This window comes from Haliotis asinina, chromosome 15 (assembly GCF_037392515.1).
Source record: "Haliotis asinina isolate JCU_RB_2024 chromosome 15, JCU_Hal_asi_v2, whole genome shotgun sequence".
In the NCBI taxonomy this organism is placed as follows: Eukaryota; Metazoa; Mollusca; class Gastropoda; order Lepetellida; family Haliotidae; genus Haliotis; species Haliotis asinina.
The window spans coordinates 24,744,060-24,769,372 of record NC_090294.1 but is presented as its reverse complement, the minus strand read 5'-3'; the positions used below and the strand labels follow the sequence as shown (position 1 = coordinate 24,769,372).

Genomic DNA, 25,313 nt, shown 5'->3' with positions numbered 1-25,313 from the left:
CCTCCAGCCCTAGATTATTGAAACCGCGCATGCAATTTTCACCAAGATTTCAAAGAGAGTCATACCTTGATGCTCAGCAGTTGTTGACCAAAGACCACGTCACGTCCGACGTCACTACCGGTCTTTCCCTAAAAGAAATATGGAGGAAATTTGGTCCGTGACGTTTAGGGCATAGTCCAAATCGCATAGGCATAAGCACTCTGGAGGGAAGAGAAAGAGAATATTAGGGCACCCTCCAAAATAGAGACTAAAACACAACATGTTTGATTTGAATTATAAACCATGAAATACAATGCCATAGCTGCAGTTTTACTGAAGTATTTCTGTCACAAAATAAACCTATTACCTGCCAAGTCATTTTATAATGCTCCATCGTAAGGATTAAAGAACTCTGTTTTAAATATAGACCAATACCTACATTATATTAATCTCAGAAATTTTCTCGTTACATTATCCATATTTAAATGCTCTTCACAGGATCTTAGGAGGGCAGACATTACAATATTCAAAGCGAAAACCGACTGTGCAAATTCCGTACATTAAATGTAATTGAAACTAAGTTCCACTTTTTCCTGGTATGTCCTTACTACACCGCTGTAAGCAAAAATACCTACCAGAATATCACCATTCACACCTTACCACGTCTAAATTTGATGCGTTAATGAACTCCACTAATACAACTTGTATTCGGAAACTTGGTATGTATATCCACATAGAAAACCACGTTTGAAAACATTATGATTGTGTTCCATTATTGTCAAAATACTGTGTACTATAGACCCGTGGCCTCTTCAGTACTGGAAGTTTTTTAACAAATACAAATCCCTTATTTCCTGGTTCAACTCTGTCTACGTCAAGACGGAAGACCTATCAGCGCTGCATTACCTTTCGCTATTCCATTACACGTTTAAGAATTTACCCAAGGAGTGTTACAGTTACTTTCAAAGTGACATGATGCTGATTAGTGTAAACATATTTGTTCAGGCCATAGGTCACTGTTCCGGGTAAATACCACAAGGGGATTTAAATCCATCAGGCGGAGACGCTGCAGTAAATCTAAGATGTCGTTCGCCGGATTGGTAGCCGTGCTCCTGTGTCTTGCTGTGGTCACGGAACAGCTGAGTTTCTTGTCAGATCTTTATGGTTCGTACTGTTTAGTTACATAGAACTCCGAAAACAGACATACTTGACGACAAAGTTTTCACTTGACCCCATGCTAATTATGATAATCCTTTTTTTCCCTGCGGGTCACAAGAGCTTTGTATGAGGCCGAATTTCGTAATCGTAAGTATATTTTACAGTTGTGTTTCCTGCGAAAAGCTGCTGATGGTTCATCGTATTCAGTGGCCATCATAACTCAGAAAACAAACATGACTTTGCAACAAGTTTAGGTAATAATTATAATGATTTGTGGCCCATGGCTCACATAGTGGTTAAAGTGGTTAGAATAGTGGTTAAAGCGATCGCTCGTCACGCCGAAGACCCGGGTTTGATTCGCCACATGGGTACAATGTGTGAAGCCCATTTTCTGATGTCCCCCGCCGTGATGTTGCTGGAATATTGTTAAAAGCGGCGTAAAACTAAAATAAATTCACTTACTCTCTCACATCTGTGAGGCTGGATTTAATGCACATGTACTTAAGGGTAACTACATTTTAGACATGCGTTTGCTGCAAGACGCTTATAAATGCTGGTTCGTACTATTTACTTGCATAGAACAAACAGATCTTGGTAAAACTGACTGTTTTATTTTCATTCTTTTACTTGAACTCATGATAGTGATAATAATGATGCATGGGCTGGTTTTCATAAGGGTAAAAGCTTTTTCATACAATTTGATATCACTTACATAGAACTTAGAAAACCGATTTGGGCGAAAATTGTTTTTGATTTGAACTCACATTAATGATTGTAAACATTTGTGACCTGTGGCTCACGGAAGCGTTGTTTGGGCCTCGATTTTGTGAGAGTACATAAAAGTAAATACGAATACGAATTTGATATTCATTATCACCTCTTATGGTGTTTCAGAATGGTGTTAAATGCGCTAAAAAATCTGGCTTCTTCTAAATGCCTTAGTACTTCACTGTGTCCGTTTTAAACCCCATACTGCCCCTCGTTCACTCGATGAACACTGATAGGAACTTCACAAAGCGTTAGATAAAAATACCCAAATCCATTCAGTCTCTTTTATTCCATCTTTTATTCCTCACAGAGCAGTCTAGAGTCTCCTACACATCTGGTGATGACGTCACATTCACGTGTCCAGTTGCGCTACATCCGGGCGAGGAGTATGACCAAATAGAATGGACATTCCTATCCTGTGGGCGCTATTTCTTCATGATCCCATGTTATGAACGGTCCGTGTGGTCAAGAGAGCAAGGCCTTCAGATACAGGAAGGTCCCCAGATTTCTCAGATTCCCCCAAACAGTTCTGTGAAAGCTGTTGCCACAGTGAAGAACATCACTAATGGGTACTACCTATGTCGGGTTATTGGTACAGGAAGCACCGACCAGTCCCACCTTTTCGACGTGTATGTTCTTAAAAGTAAGTGTTCTTATCCCATTCGTGTAGGGAAATATTTACACTTTACGTATGTATGATATCAGCTATTGAAGGAAGTAATTGTATGTGAGGAATACGAACGATACTCAGGCTTTGTTGAGTCAGCTGCGCAAGATGGGCGTTGCAAAGATCATTGGATTGTCTAGACCAAATTTGTTTTTACATATCGCTGAGTGTAATATTGCAGCTACATGACACCAATCAGTAAATAATCGAATGTGATCAACATAATCCAGTGATCAGCAGCATGAACATTGATCTACACAATTGGGATACGATGACATCTGTCAACCAAGTCAGCGAGTCTGAACACTACATCCTCTCCTGTTGCCTCTGAGCATGGTTGGTGAAGACCAGTTCCACGGGTTTGCAATCAGTGGAATCTGTCCGGGCAGATAACTGAAGCTTAGCATTTTGTGGCGCTGACATTTTGTTAGAAAGGACTGAAATGTTTTTAAAACATCGTCCAATGTATGTTGTTTTATTCCTTCTATTTCACGTAAATATACACTGCTTTGGTTTTACTCACAGATGCATCGGCCGTACCAACCCTAAGCCCTGATCCAATTTTCGTCGTGAAGGGTGCGACAGGATCTGTACGAGTCACGTGCAAGGACGAGGCCTATGTTCCTGGAAGCATCATGAGAATCTATCATGGAAGTTGGTCTCTAAGAGCAGCATTCTTCGAACTCCCAACTGTTTGCACCATCATCTATGACCCCGAGACTCCTACGGAAACGGCGTCTTGCGAAGCGGAAGTTCCTGCGTCCATCTTGACTGGCAGGCTGACTTTGCAAAACTCAATCCATTGTGACGTCATCCGTCCAGGAGGTAAACGGATATCTCTGGATAGACGTGCGAGGATTGTAGACCTTGGTACCGACTCCCAAACAATCACAATATGATGTCATTGCCAAGGTAAATTTCTGTTTGATGCGCGACATGATTAAATAGATGCAATATTAAAAACCAGCTTGCTGAATAAACGTGCTTTTTGCTTCTGTTTTCTGATCGCCCCCGACGCTTGACAATGATTGCAGACTAGGTTTCAAGAGATGTGAACTCGAAGGCCAGTTTTTTTATATTACTGTTGGTGATCATCAAGCTTCGAAATCGTGCCAGTAAATATTTATGATTGTTCCAGACTATAAAGTACAGATTCACATTTCACTAAGTTTGATAATTCATCTGTTACAAAACAAGTCAGAGACATGTCATGTTTCTGGATTCAAAGGCAAGTTCAGAGTACGACCAGAATCGCAAAATGCCTCATAAACCTCATTCCCTTGGAAATGTATGGGGAATGATTTCCTTTCTGAGGACGTGCAAGTATGTGTAACATTCTGTTTCATGGAAGTGGTCAGATCGTTTTGTCACACGAAGGTCGACACACAGTAAAACTTCTATTTGCAAACATCGAAACATTTAAACATCGAAATATTTACATGGCCATCGAGACAGTAGGGTAGCCCGGTTATAGTTAAGAATAATTTTGTTCCTGAAAAGTTTGGGTTTTTTTTTATAAATAAGCCCAATGAAGGGGCACGAAAATAGGTTAGTAGGATTGGTTTTAAATCGATGTCTCCAGATGTTAAAAGACTGACAACTCATATTGTATCTGCAATTAAGGGGCGGTTTGGCACGGAGCTGTACCTGTTGATAAAGTTGTCTAAAATAAATTATTTCTTGTGGACGTTGATTTGACGTGTGATGTCACATCTGTGCGGTATATCAGAGTCAAGAGCTTAGGGTGGAATTGGACGTTTGTTCCTAACGGAAAAATTAGACTTTATTCCACGTATTACAATATACTTGGTCCTGTTTCTTAGAATCGTTTCATAGAGACTCCTTTTTCGCTTCCTATATCAGATTAAAGGCAAGGGACTGTTAAATGTCCCGACCTTTGCCATAGGTCAAGAAAAGGTATTTGAAACAAACGTCTTTCTAGCAGCCAATCGTCACACTTGGCTCCGGACGAAAACAAGCATTACTGGTTACAGAAACAGGTCGAGCAGTCGAGGTCAGGATATATAGTCACATGGGCAACTGTTTTCTTGTCAAAAGCTTTTTATAAAGAGATTTCTGCTGTTGAGGATTTACCCATATCGAAATAAGGAGCAAGGATCTACTAGTGTGGTCAAACGGACGAGCACCGATGTTTAAAAAAGTGTATGTTTCTATATATACAAGTCCAGTCGACGGTTAGAAACCACAATCCTATGATCTTGGGATCCATGGGACGCAACTCGGTCCCTGTATACGCATCAAAATATCACTAGATATGAGAAGTATCAGCATGTATCAGAAAACCAAACTGCCCTAACTAAACATATAACTATCGAAAATGATACGTACATGAAAATCCTGCTCATGTCACGGAAATAAATGATTACTTGAATTACAACGGAAGTGACGTCACGCTGACAGGCGCGGCGACACCACACTAGCTTGCGACCCCACGCAGTCCCTATCAAAATATTTACTAAACATCAAAACGTATCAGAAAACCAACCTGACGTAACTGAAAATATAATTATCGAAAATGATCATACTTATGATAATCATGATAATCACTGACGCCACCCTAAAGCACATGAAACCTCAACAACCTCACCAGTGAACATAGCTGCGCATACTTTTGGAGCGTTGTGGAAAAGAACTGGACCAATGGATAGATGTTGAATGATCTGTTCATTGGTCGTACATAAGATATACTACATGAAGACATTTCCTTGAAATACCGTAAACGCTTGACCTTCTAACTTTATTAGATATGTATCGGATAACACCGTTGTATATGTATTGGCATCTTGTGAACATTTGGTCTTCATGCTTGTCGTAGGAAGCGGGTGAAGGGATGGGGTGGTCAATCTTGCTGCTTTAGCTGATGTATGTTGATGTTCGTGATGCCAGTCATTTGATTATTTGGTTCAGACTAGTTTATTGTAGCATATATAGTGATATATCTGGAATGTATGTGCAGCGTGACACAGCAAAATAAGTGTGTAGACTAGTCTTACCAAATCATTCGTTGGATTCTCACAATTCAAACGCAGTTTCCTCAACGTGTCTCCTTACTTCTGTCATAGACTAAATCATTTCTACAAGTTTCCTTAAAACTTCATTTATTCAAACGATCTATTTATTTCAACATAAGTCCAGGGTGCACCGAAATTCTATCCCCTTTGTCTATGTAATGTATTCAGCAAACATTCGGTGTATCCCCTCTTATCATAAACCCCCCCCCCCCTCCGGGCAGGACCCTTAATTCTCAAACGCTATCAATACATGTCAATTAACACCTCCCTAAGTCGCCTAATCTTACGCATGTACTTGTGCATGGGCCAGTGACCTGGCACAATGTGGCGTAATGGCCCTGTGTATAAAAACCTGGCTGATATGGTCAGTCGCACAGACCATCCAGCGAGACCATCCAGCCAGACCAACCGGCGGGACCATCCAGCGAGACCAACCAGCAAGACCAACCATGGAGACTAGATCATCGACAGAAGTGGACGGATTGTGCGTCTAGTCGGGGTGTCGGCCAAGGCCGTCGCCCCACCTACGACTACGTCGACGATGAAGAATCGCCGTCGGACTTCTGAATGTGTGTAAGTGACAGAGCGGGTCTCCACATCGGGATCATTGGCTATTCAGTCCCGATGTGCGTTCTGTCACATGTTTACCACTGTATTTACCATTTTGACCATCCTTCGACCAAACAGTAATAAAACATGGCTGCTGCTGTCTTCATCTCTAACGCCGACTCATGTCCTCCCTGTCTCTTGTCCACCATCCTAAACTACCACCTGAGAGCGACCACGACGGACGCTCTTGGACAGATGGTGGAGAAATATCCGGGTAGCGTGAGTTTGCTGTGACTCACGCACGATTCCCCTACCCTAACTCGCAGCAAAGCAACTGGTAGTTTAGAAATGGCGGTTGACAAGAGCAGCGTCAACGTCGGGCGCCATGTTGGCGGAAGAACGAGTACATCAGACAGACAGCCGACCTGACTATCATCAACGAGACAGCAGTCCATAACCACTAGCCTTCACAAAATCATTGAAAACAACAAGACCTAGGAAAGTCCATTTGTGAATACAACAACTATCAACGTCATCCTTCAAGATCATATCAATACTCAAGATTCTTCATCAAGTGCTTCACGTCGTGCTCGTGTGACAGTGTATGTGAACTCTTGTTCGAACGTTCTCAAAACTTATGTGTTTATACGTTTCTCTCGGACATTCTTGTTCATGCAAGGTATGTGGAATCCTCCAAGCGTTCATGTTCATGTGTCTATATATGTCCCCTTTTCATTGATTGAGTATGTATTGCTATCTGTACGTGATGTTATGAGGCGTACTTCTTTATTAGATTATGTTTTTGAAGTTGGTTAGGTTTATTTTTTTTTCTCATGCCAATTCTACTTTTAGTGCAGATCACATCTACATCTGCTAGCCTTGTCGAGTCTAGGCTCACCAATATAAGACTCCCAATTTCAAAGATCTTACTGTTGTCATGAAAATATTACATTCAAATGCAAACGACGACGCATTACGCACATTCTGTTTTTGTTCCTGTAAGTCATACGTGTACTTATCAGTCAGGTATTCCGACTGTATGGTCGACCGTGAGCAGGATTTTGCCGCTCGGTGGAAACGTCCAATGTTTTATTTGTACGAGCTGGATAGCCGCTCACCTGTGTTTTTGTACGAGCTGGATAGCCGCTCACCTGTGTTTTTGTTAACGGCTGGAATCTCCGCTGACCTGTATTTTGTGTATAAACGTCCGGTATTGTTATTGTTATGTTTCGCCTGACCAATGTTGACAATTCGATTCATTTATTACTTTGACGTTCTTGTATATGCCATTACGATTATGTGACTTATGATCGATGCCTGTGCCAGAATATTGTCAACGCGTCAACGTTTTATGCCATTCACCGTATACATGTACATCCAATATTGTCACTATTCTTAAAAAGCGCTTTTGAGGACAAAAGCTCCACGACGTTCAGGGGTGTTGTCATAGACTAAATCATTTCTACAAGTTTCCTTAAAACTTCATTTATTCAAACGATCTATTTATTTCAACATAAGTCCAGGGTGCACCGAAATTCTATCCCCTTTGTCTATGTAATGTATTCAGCAAACATTCGGTGTATCCCCTCTTATCATAACCCCCCCTCCCCCCCCCCCCGCCCCTCCGGGCAGGACCCTTAATTCTCAAACGCTATCAATACATGTCAATTAACACCTCCCTAAGTCGCCTAATCTTACGCATGTACTTGTGCATGGGCCAGTGACCTTGCACAATGTGGCGTAATGGCCCTGTGTATAAAAACCTGGCTGATATGGTCAGTGGACAGACCATCCAGCGAGACCATCCAGGAGACCAACCGGCGGGACCAACCATGGAGACTAGATCATCGACAGAAGTGGACGGATTGTGCGGGTAGTCGGGGTGTCGGCCAAGGCCGTCGCCCACCTACGACTACGTCGACGATGAAGAATCGCCGTCGGACTTCTAATATGTGTGTAAGTGACAGAGCGGGTCTCCACATCGGGATCATTGGCCATTCAGTCCTGATGTGCGTTCTGTCACATGTTTACCACTGTATTTTACCATTTTGACCATCCTTCGACCAAACAGTAATAAAACATGGCTGCTGCTGTCTTCATCTCTACCGCTGACTTTTGTCCACCATCCTAAACTACCACCTGAGAGCGACCACGACGATCGCTCTTGGACACTTCGAACCCGTCTGGATTGGAATGGATGTCACCATTCTAGTGTTTAGTGCTTTGGCGTCTTCCCAAACAATGTCGGATAGTTCCATGTTTAAAGCGTCAAATTATTAAGCCATAGATCTGAATCGGATATGAAGCTTAAAACCTGCTGTTCCCGATCGTGATTTTACACGACCAAGACAAATAAAATCACGTCCATGTTTATTAATGATATCTGCTCTAGTTCAGATCCAGTTGCTTTGAATCTTGAAAAGACTCCAGCCTCCGTCCCATATCAACAGGAAGTGACGCACCGATGTTTCTGGGAGCAGTGAAGGCTACATCCGCTGTTATCTCTTCTTGCAGGAAATGCCTCAGTCTTACATCGAGGAACGTCCACCCTCACTGACCTTCACGTACATCCGCCTGCTCCATGAATGCTACATCAGTTCCGCATCTGTATCCAAAAGTGGACATTCTTCACTCATAATGTAACCTTGGAACCAAAGAATTCATACTATCCACATAAAAGAGGTGGCGAGCAGATGGATTTGTACAGAATACAAAATACCCCCTTCTCTGATCTTACACCACTTTGTCATCGTTTGATAATTGAGGAATTATTCTAGGAATCATATATTTTATAACTACAAACGAAGACACAAATATTAAATGCACATGTTGTATTTATCAAATTCCTTAGAGTATATTTAAAGCTTGTATTTTAAGACCGTGGTTCCCAAAAGACATCATTATGGCAACATTAAACATACTGATGTTGATCACTGGATTGTCTGATCTAGACTCGATCATTTAGAGACCACCGCCAAAGAACTGGAATATTGCGGAGTGTAGCGTAAGAAAAAAAACAAATATGAAAATAAAATTGTACATTTGTACATAATATGCAAGTTGATGGATGGAAATAATACAAATATCTAGTTGTATTGTATTGTACTATTGTATTTCCGGGTAAGCAGTATGTGTATACATTTATTTTTGCTTCAAGAGCGTAACAAAGTGTTGTCTGCCGCACGACTGCAGCTTGAACAAACACCCGGATCCTGATTGTAGAAATATTTACGTCATGACGTCATGTCTTGTTGATCTTTTCATCTGGCTTGACGGGGTCGAGTGTCACTACACCGTGTCCGTCTTTTCAATCACGACAAGGACGTTATCACTTCAAACAGATCAGGCTAGCCATCCTCGAAACGTTCGTAGCTCCGCAAACTTCTTAAGTGCATTGGCTACAATCAAAGTAAGGGATTCTCGAACATTTCGAGAATAAGAGACTAGACTCTTGCGCGTACTTACTGGATTTCACATAGTCACACGTTAGTTTTTATCATGAGTATGACGACATGTATTTTAAAGGAACGAATAGTATTATACGTGTTTGTGTAAGCATGTCCTGAAAGACATATCCTGAAAGACATATCCTGAAAGACATGTCCTCAAGGCATTTTATGTTGTTTGCGGTATCTCCTCAACAATGTAAATCCATATCAGTATATTGGAGAGAGTGAATAAAGTTTGAAGCCTTTTTTAGGAATATTCCAGCAATATCACTGGAAATGGGTTTCACACGTTGTACCCATGCGGGGAATCAAACTCGGAAAACTTCGGCATAACGAGAGAACGCTTTAACCACTGGGCTGCCCCGTCGCGCTGAATTGGAATGAAGAATCTTGAAACCGTCTTTTTACCTGCCATAATTATCCACTATTAAATATAGCACTCATGCATAAACAACACTTCTCACTCTCACTCTCACTCTCACTCTCGCACACAAAAACGCACATAAATTATTACTTGTTATTGTTGCTAGGTTTATCCTGAAGATGGGATGGTTTGACATCGCCAAACCTGTCATCATCAAACTTGTCATCACCAAACCTGTCATCAAAATGGAAAAGGTCTTAGATCTCACTCATAGCCCTCCTCATGCTGATGACATGAACACCATTATGGACATCTTGCGTCTTAAACAGGGAGGAGTGGCGGGGTAATCTAGTGGTTAAAGCGTTCGCTCGTCACGCCTAAAACCCGTGTTTGATTCCCTACATGGGCACAATATGTCAAGCCCATTTCTGGTTCCCCGCCGTGATATTGCTGGAATATTGCTAAAAGGAGGCGTAAAACTAAACTCATTCTCTCACTTCGTAAGTAGTGGTAAATCAACGATAGAATGAATCCTTCAACGACCAGCCTCTTCTGGGGAAGCTGCCGAAAAAATGTGTTATAAAAAATACCCACACTTTACACCAGCATTACCGGCATTCTAAACACCAATTACTCAACGTACCATAAGACATTAAGATTTAGCTGTGCAGAACAAAATCTCCCGCTGCGGCCGCCTTAAGAGGACGTCTTGTCGTTTCGGCTGGCCACGGAGACGTGCAAATCACATTTTTTCTTACATGGTCCTTCTCCCCAAATACCGATTACGATGACATTATTCTGTTTCCGAGTAAATGGATAATCGGCGGGACAAACCTGGGATGCCCGCATTGTCTCTGGCGAGAAATTACTCAATTTAATTTTCTGAATATAGAAAGACCTTCGACATTTCTCATTGCCGTGATCAGGAAACCGCCATTAAGTTGCACCCATGTCTATAAACAGATACCGTACCGTAGGAATGTGTTTAGGCTTAGGCTTAGTCTGAATGTATATAATTTTGATGGTAACAAACAAACCCATTTAATTGAAAAGGATCCCCAGGGAGACCAGAGCATTTAAGGCTTTAGAACAGCAGAGACGGCTTGGCAGTAGGCAAGATAATGTGTTTCAGGGACTGTGCGACAGACTAGGATGTGTTCTGAGGACCTCACTATTTATAAACACTTACATACCATGTCCAGGGTATATTTTTGCAAGATGGCTTCAAATATTCGATCGTAATACCTTTTATACATTTTCTTAAAGGGCCTGTACGTTTCTTTTTTAAAAGAGTATATTAACACATTTCTCATTTGCTATACTAATACGAGACAGACTATTCTGTAGAGGTGACTTTTTAATATTCTACTCTGTTGCATTTTACACATTTCATTGTCGCGCGAGAACCTTCAATCGGATCAGTTTTTTTTTAAAGAATTATTTTCAATTATTAGTCATTATTTCCCAAACTAACACGATTAAATGTTGCATGTCCCTGTTCCACCTTACCTAGCCTTGAAATATCCGTGGACATCAGGTTCCAAGATTCCAATTGCATGATCCGTCAAAACCGATACAATCTAACCAGGCTGATTAAATACGGTGTCAATACAGACGGTTACGCGTCACTTTCATTGTAAGGGTGACAGTGTGTTAATCAATCTAGCAGTCAATACAATACTGATTATTCAATATGTCCTTTGATATAGTTCCACGAATTGGCTTGGAGACTTTTCAGAAAATTCGTAGTAATCTGGAATGTTAATGCTACGACAGAATTTCCTGGTTGCTTAGGGATAAAATGGGTGACAAGTGTTATCAGGTGTCAGAAGCTATTGTCAAGGGAGATCCTTGGCAACAGCAGCCATTAAGTCAGTCGAGAGAACCAGACCACTTCCAGTGCCAGGGACAAGATGAGATATGAATCTTGAATGCGGAAAAAGATTGACTCCTTTGTTTTCTATTCGTGTCTTATTGGTCACTCTTTTATTTTGGCTGTGGTTTGTAAAGATCAGATGCATAGGTTTGTGAATAAGGGGATACTGTGTTTGGCGAATTGGGGACGTAACACACAAACATACCTCAAACACAGTACAGTTATCCCCAATTTCTAATTCAACTCGTTTTACGTTGTGAAGAAGTTCATTATTTAAATCAGGTTAAAGTTGCGAGTAACTTGTTTGATCTTTCAACTAGACCTATGATACTGTTCTGTCTGTTTTAACGCATCTTTTGTTCATTTTTGCGTTATATGTGAGTTAACTGACCTAGGTCCTCTGCAAATGACAATGTCTGGAAATACAGCGTTACCCTAATAGTGTAGGGATACATTCAAAGGTGTTGGTGAGTCAGTCGGTTTTCAAACTGCAACACGGCTTCTGACTGGTCAATGCTATACATTTCCGTCCTTATAATCAGCATATACGGTCGGAAATGTATAGCATTGACCAGTCAGAAGTCGTACTGCATACTAAGATGAATTAGAATTCCGATTTAATGTAAAGAAACCAGCAAGTGGAACGGCTATTTCGATGTCTTATCCATTATATAAACTGGCGCTACTCTTTTATTTTCGATTTTTAAATAATCAGATACGGAGTTGTGAGAGTTTTCATGCAATGAAACAGCATTTTGAAGAAACGTTTCCTTGCTTTATTTGATTCGTGGTATAAATATAGTTACTTACATATCCTTGTGGTGCTTTGTACGTGATGCTTTGTGAAGACGAGATGATTAATGAGAATACCATTACAGCTAAGTCAGTGTATGATATAGCGTCTGCCTGGCGCCCCGATGCTTTGTTACATGGTTACAACTTTATTTTAATACAACACAGTTTCCAAGGATATATATTTGACCATGTTATTGACTACGGGAAATATTTCAAAACTTATTTACAATTGTAGGAGCTAGATGATGCCTGTATAGTTCATGATGAATCAAACTGTAACTTCCACAGATCAGCCTACCATTTATCTAACACTAAATGTGACTGATCTAGAGAATGATTTCAGTCAATGAATAATGCGGTCCTTTTCTGATGGCAGTGACACTATATGACTTAACAGTGACCACCATGTCATGGTTTTATTAAATTTGCTTGTGCACATGTTTAAGTTTCCCTCACTACAAGTAATTCATTAATCACTTTCTTTTAACACCATATCTCCTATTTCCTATATTTAATACAGGGCTGGTTACATGTTGACAGGGCCGGAGACATTTTTCATTTATCAGCCCTGAGGGCTTCCTGTCTTTTTGTAGGCGTTTCATACACTGGCTAAAGATAGTGCTTACTCACAGACAAAGAATGATGTCATTGTGGTCATGATAAACCGGCATTGCTGTGTGTGTTTATCTGATGTCAAACACACAGAACAACTTAATTTGATCTTTATGGGCGTCTTGTCAAATATGACAAAATTCAGACATACGTTTACAAAGCGTTTGGGTATATATATCAACCTAACGATGTCTCTGAATCGGGTGCTCAGACACGCTGACATTTTGACACATGTCATCGTATCCCAATACTGCGATCGATGCTCATGATGTTGATCACGGAAATGTCTTGTCCGCTCTTGGCTATTTACAGACCGCTGTTTAGTGACCCATGTTGGTTGTAAGAGACGACTATCTAGGGGTCAGACACGCTCACGTGGCTGCCAAACGTCATCGTATCCCAATTGCGTAATACGGTGCTCATGCTGTTGTTCCCGGGGATGTCTGGTCCAGGCTCTATTACTTACGGCCACCGCCATATAATTGGAATATTGCTGAGTGCGGCGTAAAACTAAAATCATTCATTAGAGATGTTTCTGGATCGGCTGGTCAGGCTCGCTGACTTAGATAACACATGTCATCGCATCCCATTTCTGCAATCGATGCTAATGATGTTGAGTACGGAGATGTCTGGTCCAGACTGTGTTATTTACAGGCCGTCACTATGTTGTTGAAATATTGCTGAGTGTGGCGTAAAACTAAACTCATTCACTAGAGATGCTTCTAGATCGGGTGGACAGGCTGGCTGACTTAGATAACACATGCAATCGACGCTCATGATGTTGATCACGGGGATGTCTGGTCCAGACTATGTTATTCACAGACCGCCACTATATTGTTGACTTATAACTGTGTGCGGTGTGAAATATCAACCAAGCAAACCAAGTCTGCGTCAAAAAGGTGAAATGACTTGAGACAAGGGGGTATCAGCTAATTTGCCTTAAGAATGCCTTCAAGAATCCAGACAGCATTGATCTACGAGAGGGCCTGTATAGCATCGCATGTCCCGCATCATTAATCCAATTCCCATTCTTTATATTAGAGAATGGATTTCGGCGATGATCTGTTCCCGTTCCCGAACAAAACAATCTATTCGTTAGGACGTATTTACAACTAGGAGGTGAATTATTTGCATCGTAAATGTCAGGCGACAATTTAAACGGATATGCAAGGAATTCAGGCAACTCTCTGACGTCAGCATTTACGCGGTATGGCTAATGCATTACTACAGCCAATGAGGATGCGTCGGGTCCTTTTCCGGATTGGCTCGTGGCTTGGTGCAGGTTGATTACCTGGCTATGGTCGTGGTAATCAAATTTAAATATAATATTATTGTGAAGCACTACTTTCTCTACTAAAGCATTGCTACATAACTGAATGGGATAAAACTGAATATGGGAATTTTACGCCGTTTTTAGCCACAGGAACACCAGATATACATATATGTCCTCTTCAGATATTGTTCAATATCATTCTGTTGCTCAGGTTTAAACCGAAGTGGGCGAGTGACGTCACTGGTGGTGTTTTGCTAACAAGTATTTCTTCTTTGTTTGCAAACGTCAAACATTTCTGTCACCGTTTAGTTTAAAACACAAGTATTGCTTTGGCTTAATTGCGAAACATGTTTATGCTTATCGCCTTGTTGTGAGACATGTACACATTGGACTTCCCTGTTGTACCATCACCTGTACATATTATGTACAACGCCTGCATCTTCTTGGTAGAAGCGTTTAAGAGTTATCGCGTTAGTGAATAACGTCAACTGCAAAAGGAAAATTTATCGATGCGTAATATGAGAAACATGACATTTTGGAGAATATACTTGATAGAGAAGCAAAATATGTTCATCTCATAACGGACTTCATGACATCCATTGAACGACTTTAACGTTGACGGTGTCAGCGCCGTTTTACTGTGTTACAGACAGTTTGGAATAAGCATTCAAATACTGAATCACAAAATGATTCAGCTGAATAATACATGAGCATAATCCGTCCTTATTTTTGGTGCAATAGAAATTTAGAGCTCCCTCGCTGGTTGATATCTGCACTGTTTACATAATTTAACAGAACTGTTTAGACAAAGGTGATGTTCGATATTAAAGGTTATATTTGGTATATGACGTCCTTATTCTCGGTGAAAAAGTCAATCATATTTTTCCATTTTATCAGGTTGTTGAGATAGATGCCGATAGATGTCGCATTGTCGCACTTTGGTTGAAATTGTCTCTTGTTTTTGAGCCAATGCGACAACGTGACAACGTGACAATATCACTTCAAGGAAAACATAATAATCTGACATGAAACATTGATGTGTATTAATATTGCAGTTGAAATGCTGACTCTCGTAGAATACGGATGGAACAAAAATAGGCCTATCATTGAAAATACGGTCGTATATCACCCGTTACACAGAGAGTTATCTATGTTTAAATTGAAGGAGTCAGTGAGTGAGTGAATGAGTGAGTGAATGAGTCAGTAAGTGAGTGACAGTGAGCGAGCTGTTGTTCACAGTATGATTAACGCCGTTATAATCAGTGTCCAGTGACCGTGAAGATGCATTTCCCTACTAAATCCTTTATTGTGTGCACATGAAAAACTGTTTTAGTCCGAAATGGTGACGTGTATTAGTCAAGCAATCCTCACTCACTCCTCACTTGTGTTACCAGTTACCATTGTCCACTCTCATGAAGAACTAATTTGTAACAATGGCACTTTGACAATTACTTGAATAAACCCGATATTTCAACAATCCCACCACACCTCAATCAAAACCACCCCACCCTACTTCACCCCCACTCCACACCACCCACATCATCTCAGCCTAAACCTCCTCACAGCCCCCCCCCCCCCCCCCACACACACACACCCACACCCACACCCACGCACCCACACACTCATACACCATACCAAATCCCCACCCCACCTCACTCCACTCCATACGGTCGATCCACATCCCCTCTGACTACGCCACCGAAGTCATGACCACACCGCCCCACCTAACACAGCTTAACCAATCTCATCTGACAAACCCAGGCTTGTCCTGAACCAGTGGCTGTAATCAAGAACAACCACGACTGTCCATTAGGTCACGTTGACACACTGTCAGCCAAAAACAACAGTCATAATTCCACCAAGATACTTAATTCATCCGTTGAGAAGCCATACCGAAACAGAGAAGAACACAAATCAGTTTCCACCAGAGACACAAGACGCAGTTTATTGAAGAGTGTGACGTATATGGCAGACTGGAGGTAGGTGTGCAGACTCTGGATACGACTACTGCAGGTCATACATCCACGTGGTAATGATGGCTTCATGACGAGAGAATCTGATCTTGCTCCCTGTCTGCAGTGGAAGCATGAACAGACACAAGAGACGCTCACTTCCTAGTCTTCATGCTCTCAATGTAATTACTGTGACATGAAGGGGATCCAACGAACACTTGCTTCTGATGTGCATGCTTTGCAAGTAGACGGATGTGTCTCAAAAGCTACGGATTTAGTCCTCTGATGTCGTCCGCCCAAGACAGGACACCCAGGAGCTCCGGTGTCCCGTACAGACTTGAGCACTTTGAATATTTGCTTATTTGTAATTGAATGCCACGTTCAAAGATGTCCCAGCAATATAGGGGGTAGTCTACAAATGAAAGAGATAGATAGATAGATAGATAGATAGATAGATAGATAGATAGATAGATAGATAGATAGATAGATAGATAGATAGATAGATAGATCTAGGTGTAAGTCGCTGAGTGGCTTCAGGTCATGATGTCTTCAAGAAGCAATGTCAACGCTTCCTACGTCAACGGCCATGATACGGGGGCGATGTAAATCAAAATTCAATGCAGATACAACTAAAAAATCAAACATATCAGTCTCTGATGACGAAGGATTTAGTCACGACTCAAGAAGTTATCCGGGTCGATATCGAATGGATGGAATGGGTCCTTGCTGTCAATACTCCCTGCATGGCTGTTAGTGGGTAGGCGTTAGTTTGGACAATGAATTTGGACTCTGTGGGGATGTAAACACCAAGCATATGATTGAATCTAACGGACTGAAAACTTTAGTGAAATGTGTCTGTGATAAGAAGTATTTTTCGTCTATTTTGGGACTACATAAACAACGGATACTTTTATGATGATGTTTAATACCTCACGATAGAGATGACCCCTCGGTTGACCTTTGAAACGCGCTTTTAATGAGTGAATGGTTGGTTTATCGCTAAAAACTGTTTCGGAATAGCATGATATGTCATCTAGGGATTCCCGAACTGATGAGGCTATAGATGCTAAGTAAAACTAATTAAACACGCTTTTATAGATCTGGTGTCGATGGAAATAGAAGCAGAATATGGGCAAAGTGGGTTTCAAACCTATTGTCATAGCCTCGACTTCGTGACGCGGACAGCTGGGCCACACGCAAAGAGGCATACCCCAACTTCACTCCATCTCTCTCTCTCTCTCTCTCTGTGTGTGTCTCTATCTATCTATCTATCTATCTATCTATCTATCTCTCTCTCGTGATTACATATTTACAAGACGGACACGTTGATCCATCGACATACAGATTGCATAACAATGAGAGAGCTTCACCAAGTAATTCTTCCAATCAGCGAACATGTACGTATCAACGCTACTGTTTCCCAGAGGATGGTTAGGCGTGTATAGTACCTCGGTACTTTCATAACAGGTTTACGCCACGCTCTCTTATCACACCATTATCACCATTAACCGACAACAAACCCCGGTTGCCCCCAGTCTGTGTCTCCGAGCGGTAATTGGTTCTGGCGGTGGGCATCAGACCAAAGGTCACACAGTCTTTAAAGGTGGCTGTGGGCTACCACACCGATGGCCATACGGTGAAAGTTCAGGATTACGTTTTCAGAGATATGTGGGAAAGAAATGGGGGAAGGCTGAAGCGGTGGCGAGGTGTGGAGGTGTGGGTGCCGCTTGGGAACATCGTGTATTTTCTTTAGATCACGACAGAATCGTTGGGCTAACATCTAGTTTCCGAAATGAACATATTTTTTTCAGAACAAACTGTTCATAAAAAATAATCGTAAAATATATTGAAAAGGGACCCAGGGACTTTCTTAATTTTCACGAAACTGTGGAGATCTAGACCAGCCACATACTGAAGTCTTGCATGAGCATTATTTGTTTCAGAGTCTGTGTGACGGACTACAGAGACGTGAGTGAGTGAGTGAGTGATGTGAGTGAGTAAGGAGTGGGTGAGTGGTTGAGAGTTAAGTGGGTGAGTGGTTGCAACATCCCCTTTTTCAAAAGACTGGATCCGCCCATGACCCCCACCCCCCACCCCCCACCCCTAAAAACACACACACACACACACACATACACACTGAAGATAAAAATGACAAAAGTGCACCCCCCTGGATTCGCCCATGGAATATATACATTGTCGCTCCCAGTCTCAATATTACAACGTCAAATCCTCAAGAAAACGTTGAAGTCATCTAGCTAATGTAACTAATTTTAGCTCGCCTTTTTAAGAGGAACTTAAAACCCGTCGCGCTTGTAAATCATTGACATCTCTGTTCCTCTGACAGGCAAACTCTGACCTTGGACGTTATTGAAAGACCGTGTGACGCAGGAAATCGATCAAGCGCATAATATCCATTTGATGAGAGAAGTTCTGTTTCAATAAAACCCTGAAAAGTTTCAGTTGATTAAAACTAATCATTACAGCTTTCCTTGGCGTCAGATGTCAAGAGTTCAGATTTTCACATTTCTTTCAAAACTATATCATGGCAAGAATGCTGATTCAAGCATTTTCTGAAAAGGGACAACAACCAAACATAATAAAACTCCCTTCTGATTATCCACAATCAGTCAGGTAATATTTTCACTCATTAATAATATTGCCATGCTGTGAACGTCCAGAACTGGATTTGGATCCCTGAAGATCCGGGTTAGAATTTATCTTCAGTAACTTGTTTGTCGTAAGAGGTGACTAACGGATTGAGTGGTCAGGGTTGGGATTTGGTTGACACATGTCATCGGTTCCCAACTGTGTAGGTCGATGCTTCTGATGTTGATCATAGAATTGTCAGATTCAGACTCGTTTATCTAAATCCGCCGCCGCCTTATAGCTGTAATATTGCTGAGTGAGGCGTAAAACAGCAAATCAACCAACCAATAAGAACTGGATTTACGAACTGCTACCACCTTGGGAATCAAACCTGAATTTACTTCAAGCTGTGTTCATGAGGTATTACCGCAACTTTTCGAACATATGTGAGTCCCCTATGTGCATGAAAGAATCAGTCATTCCTCTTTTCGAATCTCAGATTTATCTTGATTGTGTCCTGGTTTGTCTGCACCGTACTTTTGCCCGAGGGTCAGTCATAAATGGTGTAGGTCCTTTAGTACACAATGTACGTTCTGCATAACTTCGGATTATCCCGTCAAGCATCTGAAACATGGTATTTCAAAGTGGAGCTTAATTCAGTTACCATACTCACTTACTTTGATGGGATACCAGGTCGTGTTAGCTACGCAATTGTAGCTACGCGTACTGCGCTTGGTTCGGTTGCACACAGATGACTATATGACCACCGCCTTAACACGAAAACACACAGGGTCGGGCTATCTACGAAGTCGTAGCGACACCCGACCCACTGGATCCAGGGCCTAGATTTCCGAAGGTCTCTTAGCGCTAAGATAGTTTTAAGTACCATACCTTAACATTAACTTACGACTATCTTAGCGCTAAGAGAGCTTCGAAAATCTAGGCCCTGTGGTACAAAGCGATCTTAGCCCAAGCTGATCGTATCTCCCATACTTTATTTTACACAGTAGTATCTAAGGTGGATGAGTATAGCAGCGCGTTCTAATTCCTTCCAATACAAAGGTGCAATGCATGTCATCCCATCTTTCTTTTGATACTGATTTCACACTGGCTATCACAGGCCACCAGAGTTACACGTTATACTGGAAAGGTGTACACACCCCTTCTTCTTTACACATTTAATGTTAAATACAATAAAACCAAGTTCTTTGAGAATGTGTTGGTGTTAGGGTGAAGCGTCCAGCGACACAAAAGGGTTAATATACTGCAGAAGCAACGACGGAGGCAATAAACAGTGACTACATTATGGTCTGACATTCACAATGTTTCATTGACAGATGTAAGGCGACAAATAATATGCTGGTGTGTTTCGGTGACTTTGTAGATGCCTGGGATCGTATGTGAACTGCGCATATCGGCGATATCAAGATGTCTGTTAATCGTTTGTCTGGTACATTGAACGCTTTTAGGGATCGGATATTCTGTTAAGAAAGACAGTCAATAAAGAAAAAATCAGAAATATTTCAGTGAAAGCCAGTGCCAATACCAAGAGGGTAAACAGATTACAAAAATCAACATGGCGACTTTGCATCCTGCTATATAATGACCGGCGGATATCATATTCGCCGTTTTTCTTCTGCACGAACACCGGACTAGACACATCCGATTGCTCCAATGCAAGTTAGACCTGAAACCGCGTCTCTTCGTCTCGCGTCATGTAGGGTCATAATTGACAATCCAAATTCAATAAACCAATCAAATCGTAGTCTTGTAGCCACACGGTAGTATTAATCTTGTTTCAAACCAGAAGATCGATCGTCTTTCTTCTCCCTGTCGTTCCGAAGACATTTACACGACACATGTAAGCGTTACAGACACTTCGTGCCGGAAAAAGAATACGGAATGTGACGACGATAGCCGAATGTGGTTTACGTGTTGACGTAAACGGAAGAAAAACCCTCAGAAAATCTTAAAAGCAATTACAACGTTTCCGGAAACATTTGGCAAACCAAGCGGGCCACATTTACAAGTCTGGCAAACTATTCCAGAGGTTAGATAATGAAAACTCTATTGACGTAGGGCATCTCAAAATCACTGTTTATATGTTCTCGAGTTCTGATGGCAACGTAGTCCGATAGATAGACAGAAAGAACTGGATCTCGCGAGAGTTTAGTTAAGAATCTCGCGTCAAACCACATGGCATAACCTGTCGTTTTCTTTAGCGATGTATGTCTGGTGAAACTTAAAAGATTTATGATTCACGAGAGAGTGAATGAGTTTAGTTTTACGCCGCATTCAGCAATATTCCAGCTATAATGCGGCGGTCTGTAAATAATCGAGTGTGGACCAGTCAATCCAGTGATCAACAACACGAGCAACCATCTGTGCAATTTTTGAACCGATGACACGTGTCAACCAAGTCAGAGAGCCTGACCACCCGAGCCCGTTAGTCGCCTCTTACGACAAACATAGTCGCCTTTTTTTCACGAGATATCTATACGAAGAATTTATACCTATTTGCGTTTGTAAGACGATGTCAGGAGCATCAGGGTCATTGTTGTGTAGCATCTGTCCACCAGACACAAAATAACATTGCAGACCTGAATATTACGGATACCTTCTTGAAGTGTTGCTTGAGATACAGAAAAGTTCCTTCAAATTTATATTGTCAAACGTATAGCTTATACTGGCATATAATATTATTAAGTAAGTGAGTTTTACGCCTCACTCAGCAATATTAAAGCTATGGCGGCGATCTGTGAATAATCGGATTTGGACCAGACAATCCACGGATCAACAACATTAAAGTCAATCTACTCAGCTGGGATACGGTGACAAGGTAGACCAAGTCAGCGAGCCTGACCACCCGATCCCGTTAGTCGCCTTTTACGACAAGCATGGGTTACTGAAGATCAATTCTTCACGGGTCAGTATTATCAAGCGATTCCTGTTACATATGTGTCACTGTGTCGCAAGTATATCATGCGTACTGATGATGGTCACCAGGTACAAACCAGAAACTGAAGCGGTCATTAAATGTCGGACGCCTCGTTCACTTGACCAAAGAGGTTTATTCACTCAGCAAGCTGAAAAAGTAAGGATGTCATCTGCTCAATGACTCCACGCCCTGCTACCTAATGTACAGGCCAGCTATCATAAGGTGTGGTGTACAAAACACCTGGTTGCAGTGATGGCGGATGTGTACGACATTCTGCTCTACATTCAACTTCTACGTGTCATGACGATGCACTTTGAGGTAAATATAATGATGTTATCGTCAAAGGTCGAGGCTGGTTAATGCAGGATTTAAATGCCCTAGATTCAGCTTGCGGTTGTTCTAAAAATGTTCTGTGAAGATCCGGGTTAGAACTGGTCTTCAGCAGCCCATTCTTGTCGTATAAGAAGCGACATGACGCTCAGCAAGCTCAGCAAGCTCAACAAGCTCCTATTTCGACTCCTCAAACGGAAATGGTGACTAACATTTAAAACACAATTAAAATTGTATGACAAACGGCATCGGCCACGTGAGGAAGACCTGGGTAAGAACCGATCTTCAGTAACCCATTCTTGTCGTAAGAGGCGACTAATGGGATCGTGTGGTCATGCTCGCTGAGTTGGTTGGCACATGTCATCGTATCACAATTGTATAGATCGATGCTCATGTTGTTGATCACTGGACTGTCTAGTCCACACTCGATTATTTACAGACCGCCACCGTATAGTTGGAATATTGTTGAGTTCAGCGTTAAACAGTAAACAAAACACATCCGGTGTTCGTGTAATTTATTAGCCCAAACGAAGCAGTCGTTGGAAGTAATTCTGCTCTGGACAGATACTGGATTGACTCATTTCACACTGCCAAATGAGTTGTTTCAGTATGTTTTAGTTCGACCTTATTCTGTCGCCACACTATGTATATAGATATGATGTGTCTGTTTAAAATTTGGGAAAGTACTGCTTGAGCAAGCTCTGGTTGACAAGATACGAACAGTTTCTACCAGTTGCTCGTAGAAAAAAAAGGTTTCGTCAAAGGTCTAATAAAGATCTTACCCTGCGCTCTACATAGTAAAAAAACAAACAGGTTTCTCCCCAAACGAATTATCACATTTTTAAAATTACTCACAAACATTTATTCTAAAATACATTCCTTCACGTGTAATCAAAACACTGAAAAGAATACAACTCTCGCAGTTTTGGTTATTGGTGTAAAACAAGTGGCACATAGTTCGCGAGCAAGCACCGACTGTTTCGACGGTAGGTCGGTGGAATGGCGATGGATGTTCTCAAGTAGAACACCTGCCTATATTTAACTGCTGGGAGTGAGTTATATATGTCTCGTCTCAGAGGTGGAGCGGTAAGTGTGGAAGTGATTACACACATCTGTACCATGCAACACCCTTCTCTTTATCAAGACAGTCAGATACGTTGATGTTGTGTTTGTATACAACGCTGTGAAGAAGTCTCGTCCAGTCTCACGTTGTTGGCATCACTATCCTTCAAGGTCTCGTTATGGTTCGCGGGCTGTTCCCATCATCCCAGACCCTTTGATTGATTGTCTCATTTGTGAAAAGATAAATGGTCTTGTTTCTTTTGATGTTTAACATCTGTCGGGGGAAATGTTATGAAGTTTTAGTCTTCCTTATTGCTGAATTATGAGACATTTGAAATATTTTGTTGAAAATACCGATCTGTTCAGTTCCTACTTGGCTTTCTAAGGTACGAAGACACACAAACACATCGACATGCACACGTATTCCCTCACTCACACAAGTGTGGGGTTCAAACCTAACCTACTTTTGGTAAAACCAACCAAAGTTTGGTCCTGACAAACCAAGGATCATAATTAGAATTATACTTACTACGATTCCTAATCTGAACGATCCTTAGTCTGATTCATGATTGGAACGATCCTTACTCTGATTCATAGTCTGACTGGTCCTTAGTCTGATCCATAGAATTAATCTTAATTATCCTGATTAGAATGATCCCTAATCTTATTCACAGTCCGAGCTATCCTTAATCTGATTAATAATCTGAAATCATCCCTAATCTAAGTCATATTCTAAAGGATCCTTAATCTGATTTTTAATCTGAATGATTCTAAAGGTGATGCATTATCTGAAGGATCTGATTCATAATATGAATGATTCTTATCCTGATGCTTCCTCAGCCGTAATATTGCTGGAATATTGCAAATCTCACGCGGTGAGATACCAATACTCACTCACTCACTCACTCACTCTCTATCATACCAGTAGCCATTCTCACACACTGCGCTGTTTTAATGAATGATTGGTGCCGTTTGGTATACGAATGCCATCAGGCACCTTCATATCACATGTTGTGTAGTCAAAATATGAACACAATATCCCCTTGGCTGTAGGAAATGACACTTGTTTTGGTTTGTCAATCAAATGAAGTGTTGTTCTTTTTGGAGTGGTTTCCCCAGTGATTGTGGATCAGTGCCACAGGAATGCTCATCTGGCAGTCTCTGATTCATAGTAGGCGTGAAGACGTGGTGCCAGGCATGCGATAACAGTATCGCCTTTCTGTCTTACTGAATCAATCAGTTAGACGGTTACCTATACAGGTCAAGGTCGCTGATGTCACTGAAATAGATTCTTTTTGGCAGATGGTCAAGATGTACGCGCCACCTGGGATTACTCTTAAGAACTGGAATACGACTTTACCTCTATGCAAAAATCAAGTGCACAGAAGTCGGACATGGTAGTTCATAATAGGAAATTGTTTCAGTGTGTCTTTGTATAGACATAACATACGGCTATGAGAGATGTGTTTGCGTTCCTGAACGAAGTGTTTAGGGCTGGAAATTTCACTTAATAAACGTGAAGCGAGGTCTTTTGCCAGATTGCCAGTACACCAGAAAAATGCATTTTATTTTGTTTCTATGCAGTCTCTATATCATCTGTATATCATCTGTATGAGCACACCATTGTTGCGGCAGGGTACGATGTCGCCAAGATATTCAGCGTGTCTGTCCATCCCGTTAGTAACTTCATATTACTGGCATGATTTACTGGAGAACAAAATACACAGGCATCTTTGAAACATAATTCTCTTACTGCAGTTCGGAAAATGAAACAGACTTGCAATTTCCAGAGTCCATATATCACTATTGCTAGATGACAAAGAAAAGTATTATAAATATAGAAATTTCATAGCGGGTGACACCTCAACCGAGTCAAAAGTACAAAATGTTAGGAATCGAACACGGACCTTTGGCGTGACGAGC

At 41.4% G+C, this 25,313-nt stretch overlaps 1 protein-coding gene across 1 annotated transcript; it reads left to right on the top strand.

The window, feature by feature from the left end:
* Window positions 1-1,061: 1,061 nt before the first annotated feature.
* On the top strand, window positions 1,062-3,471 carry LOC137264850 (uncharacterized). Its single transcript, XM_067800197.1, has 3 exons — window positions 1,062-1,143; window positions 2,216-2,548; window positions 3,098-3,471. The coding sequence occupies exons 1-3, from the start codon at window positions 1,062-1,064 to the stop codon at window positions 3,469-3,471; spliced, it is 789 nt and encodes a 262-aa protein (XP_067656298.1).
* Window positions 3,472-25,313: the final 21,842 nt, after the last annotated feature.

What these genes read in the sequence shown, in the direction of transcription:
- LOC137264850 (XM_067800197.1), top strand. Translation starts at nt 1,062, where the DNA reads ATGTCGTTCGCCGGATTGGTAGCCGTGCTCCTGTGTCTTGCTGTGGTC. An exon ending in TTTCTTGTCAGATCTTTATG is followed by an intron (nt 1,144 to 2,215) that starts GTTCGTACTGTT and finishes TATTCCTCACAG; the next exon opens with AGCAGTCTAGAGTCTCCTAC. An exon ending in CGACGTGTATGTTCTTAAAA is followed by an intron (nt 2,549 to 3,097) that starts GTAAGTGTTCTT and finishes TTTTACTCACAG; the next exon opens with ATGCATCGGCCGTACCAACC.